The sequence below is a fragment of the Bos javanicus genome, chromosome 17, assembly GCF_032452875.1.
Source record: "Bos javanicus breed banteng chromosome 17, ARS-OSU_banteng_1.0, whole genome shotgun sequence".
NCBI lineage: Eukaryota > Metazoa > Chordata > Mammalia > Artiodactyla > Bovidae > Bos > Bos javanicus.
The window spans coordinates 54,842,805-54,860,169 of NC_083884.1; the positions used below are offsets into that span (position 1 = coordinate 54,842,805).

The window sequence follows — 17,365 nt, forward strand, 5'->3', positions numbered from 1 at the left end:
GGGTGTGTGTGTGTGTGTGTGTGTGTGTGTTTTGTAAAATTTGTAAATAGCACATGACCAAATGAACATATTGTATAGAACTATTTTTATTTGAATGTGGCACTAACCACCACCATTGTTACTATGATAAATGTTTGCGCATGTTCGAGATCAGTCTTACCAACAGTGTATAAGTCATTAACAGTCCTAACTGTGGTGTTTTCCTCCAATGCCTTCCAACATCCATCAACTAACGTGAGTATTCCCTGGAATTTGGATGCTTTAGCCTAAAGGTGACTGCCACTAAATGACCTGGCTGTATAAGACACTGATGAGTCAGGCACCCTGAGAGGAGCGGGTACACGATACATGGCACCTGTGGGCTGGAGTGGCTGCTCTAGATGCCACCCACTACCTTGGACAGCGGCACAGCCAGGTGTCAGGGAGGACCTGGGGGAAGACAGAGTAGTTCTGCTTTGGTCAGACTGACAGGTACCTTCACAAACGCTGAGATGCAGATCACAGGAAAACTTGTCAGTTTCTTTGATCTTTGTTAGCGGCAAGGACTGGTCCCAGAATCTTGCTACCTGGATCATTAAAAAGCAAAAAGCAAGCGAAAGCAAGTAACTGAACCAGTAAACTCATGCATCATTTTGTTCTCCCCACCCGGTCACACCACACAGCTTGCAGGATATTTTGAACTAGGGCTCCAGCAGTGAGAACAGAGTCCTAACCACTGGGTCACTGGGGAATTCCCTGGTTCATTTTTAAGTAGGCCATCTTTTTCTACCTTCTGGGTCATATCCTTTGTAGCTAAGACTTATCTTTTCTCTCCAGGGTACATTAAAGCAGTTACTAGACCACAGCCGAGCATTAGCCAAAGTGAAGGGCCTAGGCAGTACATATTCATGCTGGTAGCTCCCTCCGTGTGAAGCCCCTCATGTTCTCGTGGGTACCTGAAGACCCGGATACAGGGCCAGCTGAATAACATGTAAATGCTGCGAGTATGAGGAAGGTTAACAGGTATCAAGCAGAACAGGGTGCTGCCAAAGTTTAAGAGGTTTCCGTGTACGGGGTAGAAAGGGCACATGGAGACGGATTCTTAACGCAGAGTCCTGGTCTGGCTCCCTGAGGCCTCAGAGGAAAGGGAAGCTGGTTTGCTTGGCAGAGACTATAGGAGGTACGTTTTGCCAACTTTAGCATTATGAATTGCAGAAAGAAACAAGTTGAGCAAATCAAATGCAAGGAGTGTGTCTTGGCTGCAAACCAAACCAGGATGTCTGAGCTTGTTGGGTGGGGTGCTATTCAATGGTCAGCTTTTCCTGACTCAGTTCCTTGATGATTTATTGGCCTTTACAGAAGTTGTTTAATGGTATGGGTGGCTGTTGCCCTGTGGTTTCTCAGCTTCAGGCCTGTCCAATCCACAGGTGGTTTGGGCACCCACTTCCCTCAACCCAGACAGCTGGGAGTCAGGGAGACCTGGTGCTACAGAGCCCCTTAGCTGCTCTGCTTCAGGCTTTGCCACCAAAAACCATGTCCACACTGGCACCTCCTCAGTAGTTGGTGCTGCTGTGGGCACATCCCTGGCCCCTGAACTTGTGGGGAGCAGGAGGAGTCCAGCCATCCTCACCAGGTACCTGCAAGGAAGGCAGTGTCGGCCTCATCCTCCCTGCCCATGGACTCACAGGCAGCTCTTGCCTGAAACTTGCTCTAGGTTCTTTCCTGTCAGCAAGTGGGCTGAAGGCCCATCCCCTCAGTGTTTTGCTTTTTGCCACCCCATACCCAGACTGACCTCTTTCCTTTGCCCAGGAAATGGCATTCTTACATGTTCCCTAAATGGGGTGCCATGCCAGCAACTCATTCTGCATCTCCATAGAGCAGGTGGCACGCTGGGTAGGAAGAGCTGCAAGAGCTCAGACACAAGCAGGGCAACTGCCACCTTCCCTCACAAGTGGCTGCTTCCATTTACCTCAGACTGGGGCCCAGACCCCTGCATGTCCATGTGGTGGGCAGACCTCAGGAATATCTGAGACCACAAGCCTTAGCTCAGTGTCTGCCAGGCCTGCTGTGTTTGCAATGTGCATACAGCACACTGAAAGACCACCACCCGGCAGTTAACAATTGAGGGTAATCTGCAGCCTTTTTTCTTGAAAGGGAACAGTGATAAGCAGTTCCCCTTCAAGGACTGGGTCTGGCTGGGCCTGCAGCCCAGAGGCTGGTCCCGAGGGAAGGAAGGGATAGGAGCTAGAGGCTTGGCGCTGATTACCATACTGCTCACTCTGCTTGGCCTTCCTCACCCCCTGCACTGCTAACCAAGGACTTTCTCAACTTCTGTTAAACCTGAAGCGATTAAGTGTCTGCCTGGTGGGATACTCTGTAGCCAAATGACAGGAGGGGCCTGTGAGTTAATCAGAAATGCTGGTCTGAAATCTTAAAAGATCAAACTGAACATTCCTTTTCATCTGTCACTATTAATCCCAGTCTTAAATTAGTTATTCTAACATTTCCTCCCCATATTTCATAAAGCTGATTTCCTCTCTCTTTCCTTTTCAGCAATACTGGAGTAACCGCTTCCTAAACCATTTTGCAGAAATTTAAGGGTGTTCAGTTGCGTGCATGTGCGTTTTTTAGCAACACATCTACCAGCCCTCTGCATGATTGATGTTGGGGGAAAAAGAAAATTAGAAAAAAGTCCCCAACTTGTTGTGTGTTATGTGGAGGAAACGTGTATTACCAGTGGGGTTTTAGCTTTTGAATCAAAATAATAACAAATGTACAATTTAACTTAATGAATCAGAAAGCCTCTCCAGAGAAGTCTGGTTTCTTTGCTGCAAGAAGAATGAGGTTCTGAAACCTTATCCAAGAACTTAGAAGCCATCAGCCAAGTCTCCGTATTTCTCTGTGCAAAGTATCATAGCTTAAATAAATGTACAATATTCAATTGTAATGCATGCCTTCAGTTGTAAGTAGCCAGATTTCTCTATGGTGTCATTGAAACATGCTACTTTTTAATTGGCCCTGTACAGTTTGCTTATTTATAAATTTATTGAAAACACTACAGGTGTTGAGTGGTTAAAAATGTAGGCTTCTAGTTCATAACTTCAGTTATTTTCCTGAGTGTGCAAACAGCTATTTTGCACTGTATTAAATGTAATTTATTTAATGAAATCAGAAGCAGTAGACAGATGTTGGTGCAATACAAATATTGTGATGCATTTATATCAATAAAATGCTAAACGTCAGTTTATCACAACGCATGTTTGACTTTAGACTGTAAATAGAGATCAGTTTATTTCTGTGCTGGTAACAAGCATTGCACAGACATGGTTTCAGGTAAATAAATCTATTCTATGATAAGTTCACAGTGTGCTGTTGACTGTTCTCCTGTGGGAGGCGCGGGTGGGTGATGGGCACTAAGGGCCTCCAACCCTGGCACCCTGTGCCCTTGGGTAGATAAAAGGGACAGGAAGTTCCTGTTGACTCTATGCCAGTAGGAGAGCAGAGTGGTAGAAGGTCTGCTTGTGTGACATGAGAGCTATAGAATATTCCTGTCCTGGCTCCACTACCTCAAGTATGAGGAGAAGTATGTGTGTCGTCAGTGGGGTTTTCAGAGAGAATGATCATGATTTAAAAGCTGTCAGCAGCTTGGGAACTATAATGATGGAGAGATGCTTGTAATACTACTCATATCAAAATTAAAATTTCGTACATACCCACTAGATAGAGAAAAGAACTAAGTAACTCAGCTGTACTCAGTTTTTAAATAACTGAAATCAACTCCACATACATGGGGAAAAAAGATTTTGGGGGGATGGGGGGATATTTGACTTAACATCTATTTTGATGTCCCAGAAGTACTGACTTCCAGAACACACTCACTATCTACTACTGCCCACAGCTTAGTGCTGTCCTGGAGAGTCACTACAGTCAGACAAGAGAAGGGAAAACGCCTGGGGGCAAACAAAAGGGAGCAGTGGTCCTCCGGGATCAATGAGAACCCTCACTTGTAGGAATATATGAATGTACGCAAGTCATGCGTTTTGATGCTAGACTGATTCTAATGAAAATGATTAGCAAATGTAAGAATAGCAAGGAAGCAGTACCAAACCCCAGCAGTAAAGCTATAATCATTAAATGCATTGTCTAGCTTAGTACATGAAAGCTGGGCTATCCATTTTGTCAGTGTTTATTCTGGGGGGAAAAAAGACCATGTCTCCCTTAGACTCAATCAAATGGATCAAAAGATTTGAAAAATTAAGTTACACTGCTAAAGAAAAATGGCCAAGTCATATAAACAAAAGAACTTACATAAATTCACAATCAGATACCATTTCACACCCATCGACTGACCAAAAAAAAAAAAGGGTCTTCTAATACCAAGGACGGGGAGACTGGGGATGTCATCTGGTAAATTTACAGATGCTGTTAACATATAACCTCACAGGTCCTTACCTTAGAGAATTCCTCACAAGTGCTGGAAGAGCCATACTAAGATGTTTCTAAAAGCACTGGAAACAACCTAAATGACCAACAATAGGAAAATAAGGAAGCATGCTTGAGATATGTTGAAATCACTCTGTATCAATGAAACTGAATAAACCCCGGCATCAAGAGCTAATATCAAGTACAGTGTATATTAAGATACACAAAACAAAAACCACATCAGCCTTTTTGTTATTGGCCACACTGCCCAGCATGCAGGATCTTAGTTTCCCAACCAGGGATCAAACCTGTGTCCCCTGCATTGGAAGCACAGCCTTAACCACTGAACTACCAGGTAAGTCCATAGCCATATCAGACTCTATGCCAAGCCATGTGCACTAGCTTCCCTGATGATAAAGTCCAGCGCACAGAAAGCTCAACAGCCAGGTGGTGGATTCACTCAGTGCAAGCTTCTCACCTTTGTGGCCTGGAAGTAAACAGGTCAGTTACAAGTTCACAGACAGCCACAGGAACAGGAAGTGAGCAGTCAGTGGTTCCAAGAGGGAGGGAGAGCAGTTTCATTTAAGTAATGCTTGGATGTTACATACATAGGGGTTCATTGTGCCTGCCTGCAAGTCCGAGTTGTTTTTTTAAATATAAAAGTACCAAGGAGGAGGGGGAAAAAACAGGAGAAAACATGGAAATGAAAAGACTCTAAGCATAATACAAAATCCCAGATGAGTGATAAACTGATCACATAAAAATGTAAACTTTGGGGGGTAGAATATACCTCTCTGGAGTTAACTGTTGAATCACTAAGTCATGCCTGACTCTGACCTCCATGGACTTGCAGCCTGCCAGGCTCCTCTGTCCATGGGATTTTCCAGGCAAGCGTACTGGAGTGGGTAGCCATTTCCTTCTCCAGAGGATCTTCCCAACCTAGGGATCAACCCACATCTCCTGCACTGGCAGGAGGATTCTTTCCCACTGAGCCACCAGGGAAGTCTCACATATAATTAGCAAAGATCAAACTTTGATGTTCTCTCTTCTGCAGCTGCCGTTAGGAAGCAGCTCATGCTGATGGTAAAAATATAAATTGGCCCAACATCCAGAGGGCAGTTTGACAATATCTATGACATTTTTAAGGGCTTCCCAGGTGGTACTAGTGGTAAAGAACCTGCCTGGAACCTGCCTGCCAACGCAGGAGATGTAAGAAATGCAGGTTCGACCCCTGAGTTGGGAAGATCTGAAGGAGGACATGGCAACCCACTCCAGTATTCTTGCCTGGAGAATCCCATGGATAGAACACCTGGTGGGCTGCAGCTCACAGGGTCACAAAGAGTTGGACACAACTGGAGCAACAACACATACATGCTCAATGACATTCTTAAACATCCAGACCCTTTGACCAAGCACTTCACTTTGGTGAAATCCTCCCCCGTGTTCACAGACACAATCCTGCTACACTACTGTTAGCAAAAGATTGGAAATAACCGGCATGCCCATCAATAAACAAGTTAGCTGTTAACCATGGAATATTACACAGCCTTCAGAAAACCCAGGGTTAGATCTATGAGTCAACAAGGAGTGATATCCAATATACATTGTTTGCTCAATGAATATAGGTCCATCCATGCTGTTGCAAATGGAAAAAGTTCATTCTTTTCTTATGGCTGAGTAATTTTCTACTGTTATATTCCATATCTTGATACATTTATCTACTGATGGGTATTTGGGTTGCTTCCATATATAAAAACGTCCCACCCAAGAGCAGCAAAATATACACTCAAGTACATATGGAACATTCTCCAGGATAGAGTAATAAACCAAGGGTTGCTGGTAAATCATGTCCAACTCTGCAACCCCATGGACTGTAGCCCACCAGGCTCTTCTGTCCATGGGATTCTCCAGGCAAGAATACTGGAGTGGGTAGCTGTTCCCTTCTCCAGGGGATCTTCCCAACCCAGGGATCAAACCCAGTCTCCCACATTGCAGGCAGATTCTTTACCATCTGAGCTACCAAGGAACCCCCAAAATTTAAGAAAACAAGTCATAGCAAGTATCTCTTCTGACCCACAATGCTATGAGACCAGAAATCAACTATAAGGGGGAAAAAAACAGCAAAAGGAAAACGTGGAGACTCAATATTCTCAAAATGCTCAAAATCCTTCAAGCTAGGCTTCAACATTAAGTGAACCAAGAACTTTCAGATGTACAAGCTGGATTTAGAAAAGGCAGAGGAACCGGAGATCAAATTGCCAACATTTGTTGGATCATAGAAAAAGCAAGAGAATTCCAGAAAAACATCTGCTTTACTGACTATGCAAAAGCATCTGACTGTGTGGATCCCAACAAATTGTGGAAAATCCTTAAAAATATGGGAATACCAGAACAACTTATCTGACTCCTGAGAAACCTGTATGCAAGTCAAGAAGCAACAGAACTGGACATGGAACAATGGACTGGTTCAAGATTGGGAAAGGAGTATGTCACGGCTATATATTGTCACCGGCTTATATGCAGGGTACATCATGCATAATGCCAAGCTAGACGAATCACAAGCTGGAATCAAGATTGCTGGGAGAAATATTCAACAACCTCAGATATGTAGATAGCACCACTCTAATGACAGAAAGCAAAGAGCAACTAAAGAACCTCTTGAGGAAGGTGAAAGAGGAGAGTGAAAAAGCTGGCTTAAAACTCAACATTCAAAAAACTAAGATCATGGATCTGGTCCCATTACTTCATGGCTATCAGATGGGGGAAAAATGGAAACTGGCAGATTTCCTGGGCTCCAGAATCACTGCAGAAGGTGACTGCAGACATGAAATTGGAAGAAAAGCTAAGACAAACCTAGATCACATATAGCATATTAAAAAGTAGAGACATTTGCTGACAAAGGTCCATCTAGTCAAAGCTATGGTTTTTCCAGTAGTCACATACAGATGTGAGAGTTGGACCATAAAGAAAGCTGATGCCAAAGAACTGATGCTTTTGAACTGTGGTGTTGGAGAAGACTACTTTAGAGTTCCTTGGACTGCAAGGAGATCAAACCAGTCAATCCTAAGGGAAATCAGTCCTGAATATTCATTGAAAGGACTGATCCTGAAGCTCCTTAAGTAGCTGACTCTAGGATTGAGGCAGAAAATGAACAAGTGCCTGGAGAACACTGGAGTGCGAGATAGTAAGGAAGTGCTCAAAAACAATGATCAAAGATGAAGTTATATCAAAGGGACATAGAAGCCAAGTGAAGAAGCTTTGAATGGCCAAAGCCAAAATAATTAGAACAACAAAGTGGTATTGGATTATAACCCAAAGTATGAAATATCCATAAGTTCCTATTGATATAAATAAGTGGGAAAAAAATGGAAATCTCCAATGTACAAGAAGTCCAGGTAGTTTCTATAGAAAACCTGCCATCAAGGAGGTGAAGCATAACTCCCCATCCCTTAAGCATGCGTTTAAGTCAAATAGTGACTTCATTCCAGAGTACATACAATGTAGACAGGGGAAAGAGTAACTCAGTAGAGAAAGCTGGCAGACACTACCTCAGCTAAGTGATGTCATCTTGAGAGCATGTATCCTTGATATGAAGAAAATGGCATGTGGTCTTTCTTCCAAAACACATAACCTCAGTCTAGTCAAAGGGAAAACATCTGACAAGTCCCAAAAGACATTCTGTAAAATCCCTGACCAATGCTCCTCAAAACTATTGAGGTCATCAAAAACAAGGAAAGTCTGAGAAACTTTCACAGCCAAGAGAAGCCTACAAACACACGATGACTAAATGCAACGTGGTATCCTGAATGGGATCCTGGGATAGAAACAGGGAAACTAAGGAAATCTGAATAAATACAGACTTTAGTTAATTTATCAGTTCAGTTCAGTTCAGTCGCTCAGTCGTGTCCGACTCTTTGCGACCCCACGAATCGCAGCACACCAGGCCTCCCTGTCCATCACCAACTCCCGGAGTTCACCCAGACTCACGTCCATCGAGTCAGTGATGCCATCCAGCCATCTCATCCTCTCTTGTCCCCTTCTTCTCATGCCCCCAACCCCTCCCAGCATCAGGGTCTTTTCCAATGAGTCAACTCTTTGCATGAGGTGGCCAAAGTACTGGAGTTTCAGCTTTAGCATCATTCCTTCCAAAGAAATCCCAGGGCTGATCTTCAGAACGGACTGGTTGGATCTCCCTGCAGTCCAAGGGACTCTCAAGAGTCTTCTCCAACACCACAGTTCAAAAGCATCAATTCTTCGGTGCTCAGCTTTCTTCACAGTCCAACTCTCACATCCATACACGACCACTGGAAAAACCATAGCCTTGACTAGATGGACCTTTGTTGGCATAGTAATGTCTCTGCTTTTCAATTATGCTATCCAGGTTGGTCGTAACTTTCCTTCCAAGGAGCAAGCGTCTTTTAATTTCATGGCTGCAATCACCATCCACAGTGATTTTGGAACCCAAAAAAACAAAGTCTGACACTGTTTCCACTGTTTCCCCATCGATTTTGCCATGAAGTGATGGGACCAGATACCATGATCTTCCTTTTCTGAATGCTGAGCTTTAAGCCAACTTTTTCACTCTCCTCTTTCACTTTCATCAAGAGGCTTTTTAGTTCCTCTTCACTTTCTGCCATAAGGGTGGTGTCATCTGCATATCTGAGATTATTGATATTTCTCCCTGCAATCTTGATTCCAGCTTGTGCTTCTTCCAGCCCAGCGTTTCTCATGATGTACTCTGCACAGAAGTTAAATAAGCAGGGTGACAATATACAGCCTTGACGTACTCCTTTTCCTATTTGGAACCAGTCTGTTGTTCCATGTCCAGTTCTAACTGTTGCTTCCTGACCTGCATACAGGTTTCTCAAGAGGCAGGTCAGGTGGTCTGGTATCCCCATCTCTTGAAGAGTTTTCCACAGTTTATTGTGATCCACACAGTCAAAGGCTTTGGCATAGTCAATAAAGCAGAAATAGATGTTTTTCTGGAACTCTCTTGCTTTTTCTATGATCCAGCGAATGTTGGCAATTTGATCTCTGGTTCCTCTGCCTTTTCTAAAACCAGCTTGAACATCTGGAAGTTCACGGTTCACGTATTGCTGAAGCCTGGCTTGGAGAATTTTGAGCCTTACTTTACCAGCGTGTGAGATGAGTTAATGTATGCATTATGATAAATGTACCATATTGTTGTAAAATGTTAATGGGCAACTAGGTCTGGGGTTATGAGAACACTGTACCATCTGCTTAATTTTTCATAAATCTAAAAGCATTCTTAAAGTTTATTTTAAAAATGCTGGGATAAATATTTATTTGGGTATAATTTTAATAACTTTATTTTTCTTCCAATTCTATTCAGATGCAATTTACATACATATATTAAGGTGTATAATAATTTGACTTATTTACCTCATGAAATGATTACCACAATAAGCTTAGTGAATATCATTTCATTTAGATCAAACATTAAAGAAATAGAAAAAAATTTTTTCCTTGTGTTAAGAATTGAGGATTTACTCTCTTAACTTACATATATCGTACAGCAGTGTTTTCACATTGTACATTACATCCCTGGGACTTACTAATTAGGTAAGTAGAAGTTTGTACCTTTTGACCACCTTCAACCAGTCCCTAAGATCACGGCATCCAATCCCACCACTTCATGGCAAACAGAAGGGGAAAAAATGGAAGCAGTGACAGTTTTTATTCTCTTGGGCTCCAAAATCACTGCAGTGACTGCAGCCATGAAATTAAGAGGCTTGTTCCTTGGAAGGAAAGCTATGACAAACCTAGACAATGTATTAAAAAGCAGAGACATCACTTTGCTGACAAAGGTCCATGTAGTCAAAGGTATGGTTTTTCCAGTAGTCACGTACAGCTGGGAGAGCTGGACCATAAAGAAGGCTAAGCGTCAAAGAATTGATGCTTTCTGATTGTGGTGCTGGAGAAGACTCTTGAGAGTCCCTTGGACAGCAAGGAGATGAAACCAGTCAATACTAAAGGAGATCGACCCTGAATATTCACTGGAAGGACTGATGCTGAAGTTCCAACTCTGGCCACCTGATGCGAAGAGTTGACTCATTGGAAAAGACCCTGATGCTGGGAAAGATTGACGGGAAAAGGAGAAGGGGGCGGAGGATGAGATGGTTAGACAGCATCACCAATTCAACGGGCATGAATTTGAGCCAACTCCAGGAGATAGTGAAGGACAGTGGAGCCCTGGCGTGCTACAGTCCACAGGATCACAAAGCAGTGGACACAACTGAGTGACTAAACAGTCCAATCACACCAGTCCTCATCCCTCAACTCAGGTAACCACAAATCCGATCTTTTTCTCTATGAATTTGTTTTTTAAGCACAATTGACCCAAAACACTTTATTAGTTCTTGGTACACAACATAGTGATTCAGTACTTCTATGTATTTCAAAAGGATCACCACAGTAAGTCTCGTCACCATCTGTCACTGTACAAAGAGATTATTAGTACTGCCCATATTCCTCACACTGTATACTTCATACCTGTGACTCAATATTTTGTAACTGTAAGTTCATACCTCTTAACCTCCCTCACCTACTTCTCTCCTCACAACACATCCGTACCCTCTTGTAACCACGTGTGTCTCTGACTCTGTTCTTGTTACGTTTCGTTTGTTTTTCAGATTTCGCATATAAATGAAACTATACTGTATTTGTCTTTCTCTGCCTTACTTCACTTAGCATAATTAGCTGCTAGATCCATCCATGTTGTTGCAAATGGCAAGATTTCACTCTTTTTGATGGTTGAATAACACACACACACAGAAACATAATATACACACAGCACATCTTTATCCATTCATCCACTGTAAAGCTGGTTTCGTGATTTTGTGTGTGGCCTGTAACAGTGGAGTCTCTTATTTCCCACAGCCCTCTGACTCTCCCAAAAGGAAGTCCCACTGATCTTCGAAGCCAGATGTTTGGGAGATTCACTTTCCTACTGTGGGATCTGGGCTAGGGAGCCCTATGTGGGGCTCAGACCCCTTCCTCCTTGGGAGAAATATCTCTGTGACTGTCCTCCCATATATGGTTCTGTAAGTCTTGAGTATACTGCATCTCAACCCTTCCTACCTGTCTCATGGTTCCTTTTTATCTTTAATTGTAGATCTTTTCTGCTATTCTTGGGGTCATTCCCAGCAATAGCTGCTATGTAAACAGTTGTAGTTTTGGTGTGCCCATGAGAGGAGATGGGCTCAGGGTCTTCCTATTCCACCATCTTGGCCACTCCTCAAACTTTAAAAAAAATCCTCATAGAAGAATCAAAGAACTGTAAGATAGTCCTGAATTTCCAGGCAAAAATCTAAAAGAAAGCGAAACAGATAACAGAACACCCACCAGGAGAAAATTTTACCTGTTTCTCCTAGTGGCATCTACCTATGCAAATAAACTGAGCTGTGAAAGCAAGCAGGGATTCTGAGGGCTCACAGAAAAAGAGAAAGTCAAGTCCAGGGCCCACCAAAAGTGAGAAATCCCAAAGGACATTCAGCTGTGACCCCTGAAGAGCTGACATCTCAGGGCATAAGCACACCCTCCCCAAACTCAAAGGACTGTATGCAGCAGTGCCTTGGTGCTCAGCAGAGCCGAAACCACATGTACACCCCTGAGAGAGTAAACACTCACTCTTGCGGCTCCGCGGCCCAGACTCTGTCCTGGCAGTGATCTATGAAACCTCAATGCGTTTAGTCACAGGCAGTAATCCTAAGCACCAAGCAGAAATAAATGTAAATCCTATCCTGTGGAAGGCACCTTCATTTTATGCCTTAGATAACTGCACAATTATTTTTCAAAGCAGCACACAGTAGAAAGCAACCAAGTACATAATAAAACAAGGTACCATGAGAGCCTGGAGAAATGCACATTACAGATCCATCTAGACTTCACATATGGGAAGTATTAGATACGAAACAGCCACATTTACTTTGCTTAAAGAAAAATAGACAAAAATCTGCAGGACACAGGAAATTATTAAAAGTGAACACAGCAGGGCTCCCCTGGAGGTCCAGTGGTTAAGAATCCACCTTGCAATTCAGGGGACATTGGTTTGATCCCTGATTGGGGAAGATCCCACATGCCACGTGGCAACTAACCCTGAGCACAACCACTGAGCCTTTGCTCTGGAGCCCAAGAGCTGCCACTACTAAAACCCACGTGCTGTTACTACTGAAGGCCAAAGAAAGTCATTGTCCATGCTCAGCAACAAGAGAAACCACTGTAATGACAAGCCTGAGTGCCCCAACTACAGAACAACCCCTGCTCTCCACAACCAGAGAAACCCTCTGGGCAGCAGCAAAGACCCAGTGCAGCAAAAAATAAATAAATACTTAAACATTTTTTAAAAAAGAGAGAAGCTCAAACTAAATTTTTAAAAAGGTGTACATAGCAGAGGAAAATTACATGGAACCCTAGAAATGAAAAGTACAATCACCAAAATTAAAAACTTAATGGATGGACATGGTATCAGGGTGGACACTGCAAAATAACAAAGTGGAAGATAGATGAGAAAAAAATACCCAGAGTGCAGCAGACAAAGGGGAAAAAAAGCTAGAAAATATAGAAGAAAGGTTAAAATACCTGGAAAACAGACAGAGAAAGGTGACAAAGTAAATGCACATTTTACCATAGTCTCAGAAGAAGAGCCTATGAGAGGCATTTGAAGACAGAATGGCTGAGGATTTTCTAGAACTGGTAATCCATAGATGAGAGAATCCCAACAAATTCCCAAAAGGGTAAATAACAAAACAGCCAGTTCAATACAGTTAAATACTGAATTGTAGAGAACCAAAGACAGAGAAAATCCCAATGGTGGGGTGGGGGACGGGAGCTCGGGGAAAGGCACTGCCTTTACGGAGAGAGAGCACACTGCTGACTTCTCAACAGTTAGTGGAGGCCAGAAAACAGCGAGATGACAGCCACGTGTGCTGAAATCACTGGCAGCCTAGATCTAAACCTGAAGAAAAGATACAGTAATTAAAGAATCAAACTCAAATATTTTCTGACAGAGTTCTTCACCAGCAGACTCACACTAAGTGAAACTCTAGATGGGGGCAGGGGTAAGCAGCGCAGGCCTCTGTCACCCAGGGGCATGGCAAAGTCACTGGCTAGCTCCAGAGGTAGATACTTGCTATTTCCTAAACACTAAATGACAGATAGCTGTAGACAGAAGTGAAGCGAAAAGCAAATGAGAAAAGGAAAGATACACCCATTTGAATGCAGAATTCCAAAGAATAGCAAGGAGAGATAAGAAAGCCTTCCTCAGGGATCATTGCAAAGAAATAGAGGAAAACAACAGAATGGGAAAGACTAGAGATCTCTTCAAGAAAATTAGAGATACCAAGGGAACATTTCATGCAAAGAATGGGCTCAATAAAGGACACAAATGGTATGGACCTAACAGAACCAGAAGATATTAAGAGGTGGCAAGAATATACAGAACTGTACAAAAAAGATCTTCACGACCCAGATAATCAAGAAGGTGTGATCATTCACACTCGCCTAGAGCCAGACATCCTGGAATGTGAAGTCAGGTGGGCCTTAGGAAGCATCACTATGAATAAAGCTAGTGGAGGTGATGGAATTCCAGTGGAGCTATTTGAAACCTTAAAAAATGATGCTGTGAAAGTGCTCCACTCAATATGCCAGCAAATTTGAAAAACTCACCAGTGGCCACAGGACTGGAAAAGATTAGTTTTCATTCCAATCCCAAAGAAAGGCAATGTCAAAGAATGCTCAAACTACCGCACAATTGCACTCATCTCACACGCTAGTAAAGTAATGCTCAAAATTCTCCAAGCCAGGCTTCAGCAATACGTGAACCATGAACTTCCAGATGTTCAAGCTGGTTTTAGAAAAGGCAGAGGAACCAGAGATCAAATTGCCAACATCCACTGGATCATGGAAAAAGCAAGAGTTCCAGAAAAACATCTATTTCTGCTTTATTGACTATGCCAAAGCTTTTGACTATGTGGATCACAATAAACTGTGGAAAACTCTTCAAGAGATGGGGATACCAGACCACCTGACCTGCTTCTTGAGAAACCTGTATGCAGGTCAGGAAGCAACAGTTAGAACTGGACATGGAACAACAGACTGGTTCCAAATAGGAAAAGGAGTACGTCAAGGCTGTATATTGTCACCCTGCTTATTTAACTTCTATGCAGAGTACATCATGAGAAACGCTGGGCTGGAAGAAGCACAAGCTGGAATCAAGATTGCAGGGAGAAATAACAATAACCTCAGATATGCAGATGACACCACCCTTATGGCAGAAAGTGAAGAACTAAAGAGCCTCTTGATGAAAGTGAAAGAGGAGAGTGAAAAAGTTGGCTTAAAGCTCAACATTCAGAAAACTAAGATCATGGCATCCGGTCCCACCACTTCATGGCAAATAGATGGGGAAACAATGGAAACAGTGGCTGACTTTATTTTTCTGGGCTCCAAAATCACTGCGGATGGTAATTGCAGCCATGAAATTAAAAGACGCTTCCTCCTTGGAAGGAAAGTTATGACCAACCTGGATAGCATATTCAAAAGCAGAGACATTACTTTGCCAACAAAGGTCCATCTAGTCAAGGCTATGGTTTTTCCAGTGGTCGTGTATGGATGTGAGAGTTGGACTGTGAAGAAAGCTGAGCACCTAAGAATTGAGGCTTTTGAACTATGGTGTTGGAGAAGACTCTTGAGAGTCCCTTGGATCTCCTAAAGGAGATCAGTCCTGGGTGTTCATTGGAAGGACTGATGTTGAAGCTGAAACTCCAATACTTTGGCCATCTGATGCAGCGAGCTGACTCATTTGAAAACACCCTGATGCTGGGCAAGATTGAGGGCAGGAGGAGCAGGGGACGACAGAGGATGAGATGGTTGGATGGCATCACGGACACAATGGACATGAGTTTGGGTGGACTCTGGGAGTTGGTGATGGACAGGGAGGCCTGGTGTGCTGCAGTTTATGGGGTTGCAAAGAGTCAGACACGAATGAGTGACTGAACTGAACTGAACTGACAGAAATAGAGGTAAGACTAACCAAAATCAGTAGAAATTATAAAATATGTTTTTAAGTCTGGAAACTAATCAGAAATCTTTTAATTCAGGACTAAGAATACAAAAAGTTTAATATTTATATGTCTGATATTTATACATTTGACCTATTAAGAAAGATCCCACTGAATATGCAAAGTTTACTTTTTAAAATATACTCTACTGATGTATCATCCAAGTACAAAAAGAGGGGCAGTAGTGTATATACAAACTCCGGCAATTTAAAATTATTTCTGAAAAAGTACACGAAGAACTAGTAATTATGATTGCTTCTGAGAAGGGAATTAGAAGAAAGAAGACGGGGAAGTTTCACCTCACACCCTTTTGAAAATTATGAATCTAACTTAATAGATATATCAGACTATCTAATATTAACAATTTAATGGAATGGATACACGTATATGTATGGAGGAGTCCCTTCACTGTTCACCTGAAAGTATCACAAGATTTTTAGTTGGCTATACCACAATAGAAAATGTTTTTGGTGTCAAAAAAATAAAAATTAAATTAAAAAATTTTCATGGAAGTACAAAGAACTAAGAATAGCCAGAATACTGCTAAGAATAAGATCAGGAGGTCATGCTCTTCCAAATATCAATACTTTATATAAAGCTGCAGTAAAATTAAGACAGTGAGGTATAGGCGCTCGGATAGAAAAACTGACCAATGGTATGGAAAAGAGATCTTAAAAACAGAGGTGCTCCTCTATGAACATCTGATCTGCAACCCAGCTGGCATTATAGATCAGTGGGAAAACAAGTAACGTTTAAATAATATGTGGTTATCCACATTTAAACATAAATTTTCAAAAATCAATAAACCTGGATCTCTATCTTGCACTGTATATACTGGTGAATCTATCTTTGACCTTGTGATGAGGAAAGATTTCATAAGAATTAGGAAATACAGCCACAGAGAGTTCCCTGGCAGCCTCTTGGTTGGGACCCTGGACTTCCACTGCCACGGCCCAGGTGCAATCCCTGGTCAGGGAACTGAGATCTGGCAACCTGCAGGCTGTGACTGAGAAAAAAACAACAACAGACACATAAAAAGGAAGAATATACAACCTTGAAGAAAGAAACAGTGGTAAATTCAAGTCCATTAAAATTAAGAACCTCTGTTAATCAAAACATACTATTAAAGAGAATGACAAAGCAAGTCACAAACTGGAAGAAGATGCAAATGCAACTAATATTCTGAATTATATCCAGAATATTTTTCAAAAAGAAATTCTGTGAAAAATATAAACAATGCAATAGAAAAATAGGTCAAAAAAACTTTCAAAGAAGAGGAAGCACAAATAATTCCTAAATATATGAAATGATGGTCAACCTTGTTACAGAAACTTGTGAGAATTCCCTGGTGGTCCAACAGCTAAGAATCTGCTTGCCGATACAACGGATATGGATTCTATCCTTAGTTTGGGAACTAAGATCCCACATGCCCACAGGGCAACTAAGCCTGAGTACCGTAACTACTGAGCCAGCGCTCTAGAGCCCATGCTGTACAATAAGAGAAGCCACCACAACAGGAAGACCGAGCACCACAACAGGCAGACCGAGCACCTCAACAAGAGCACAGTCCTGCTCGCTGCAACTAGAAAAAACCCGAGTGCAGCAATGAAGGCCCAGCACAGCCAAAAATAAACATATTAAAAAAAAAAAAAAACAGAAACTTTTAAGTTAAAATCACATCATCCTACTTCCAGGAGAAAATTATGGTTTGACAATATCAAATGTCAGTGAGGAATTGGGACAGAGGGCTGCAGGTGTGCTCATGAATTTGAACAACTTCTTGGAAAACACTTTTCCACCATATCTGGTAAAAGTGAACATGCACATACCCTACATACCTCAATTCTATCTCTAAGTGTAACTCTATACAACTCTGTGCTTTTATT

At 42.3% G+C, this 17,365-nt stretch overlaps 1 protein-coding gene and 1 long non-coding RNA gene across 2 annotated transcripts in view; one reads left to right on the forward strand and one right to left on the reverse strand.

Annotated features, from left to right (window-relative positions):
• The window catches only part of ATP2A2 (ATPase sarcoplasmic/endoplasmic reticulum Ca2+ transporting 2), a 57,392-nt gene extending 54,056 nt beyond the window's left edge, over positions 1-3,336 (forward strand). Inside the window, exon 21 of the mRNA XM_061383809.1 lies at positions 2,533-3,336. Coding sequence (XP_061239793.1) covers positions 2,533-2,546 — 14 coding nt within the window. The 3' untranslated portion in view covers positions 2,547-3,336. The remainder of the gene's footprint in view (positions 1-2,532) is intronic.
• LOC133228419 (uncharacterized) lies at positions 69-17,010 on the reverse strand. The gene is made up of 2 exons (XR_009730197.1): positions 4,432-17,010; positions 69-566 (listed from the first exon to the last, which is right to left on the reverse strand). It is a non-coding gene; the product is annotated as an uncharacterized LOC133228419 (long non-coding RNA).
• Between the last annotated feature and the right edge of the window lie 355 nt (positions 17,011-17,365).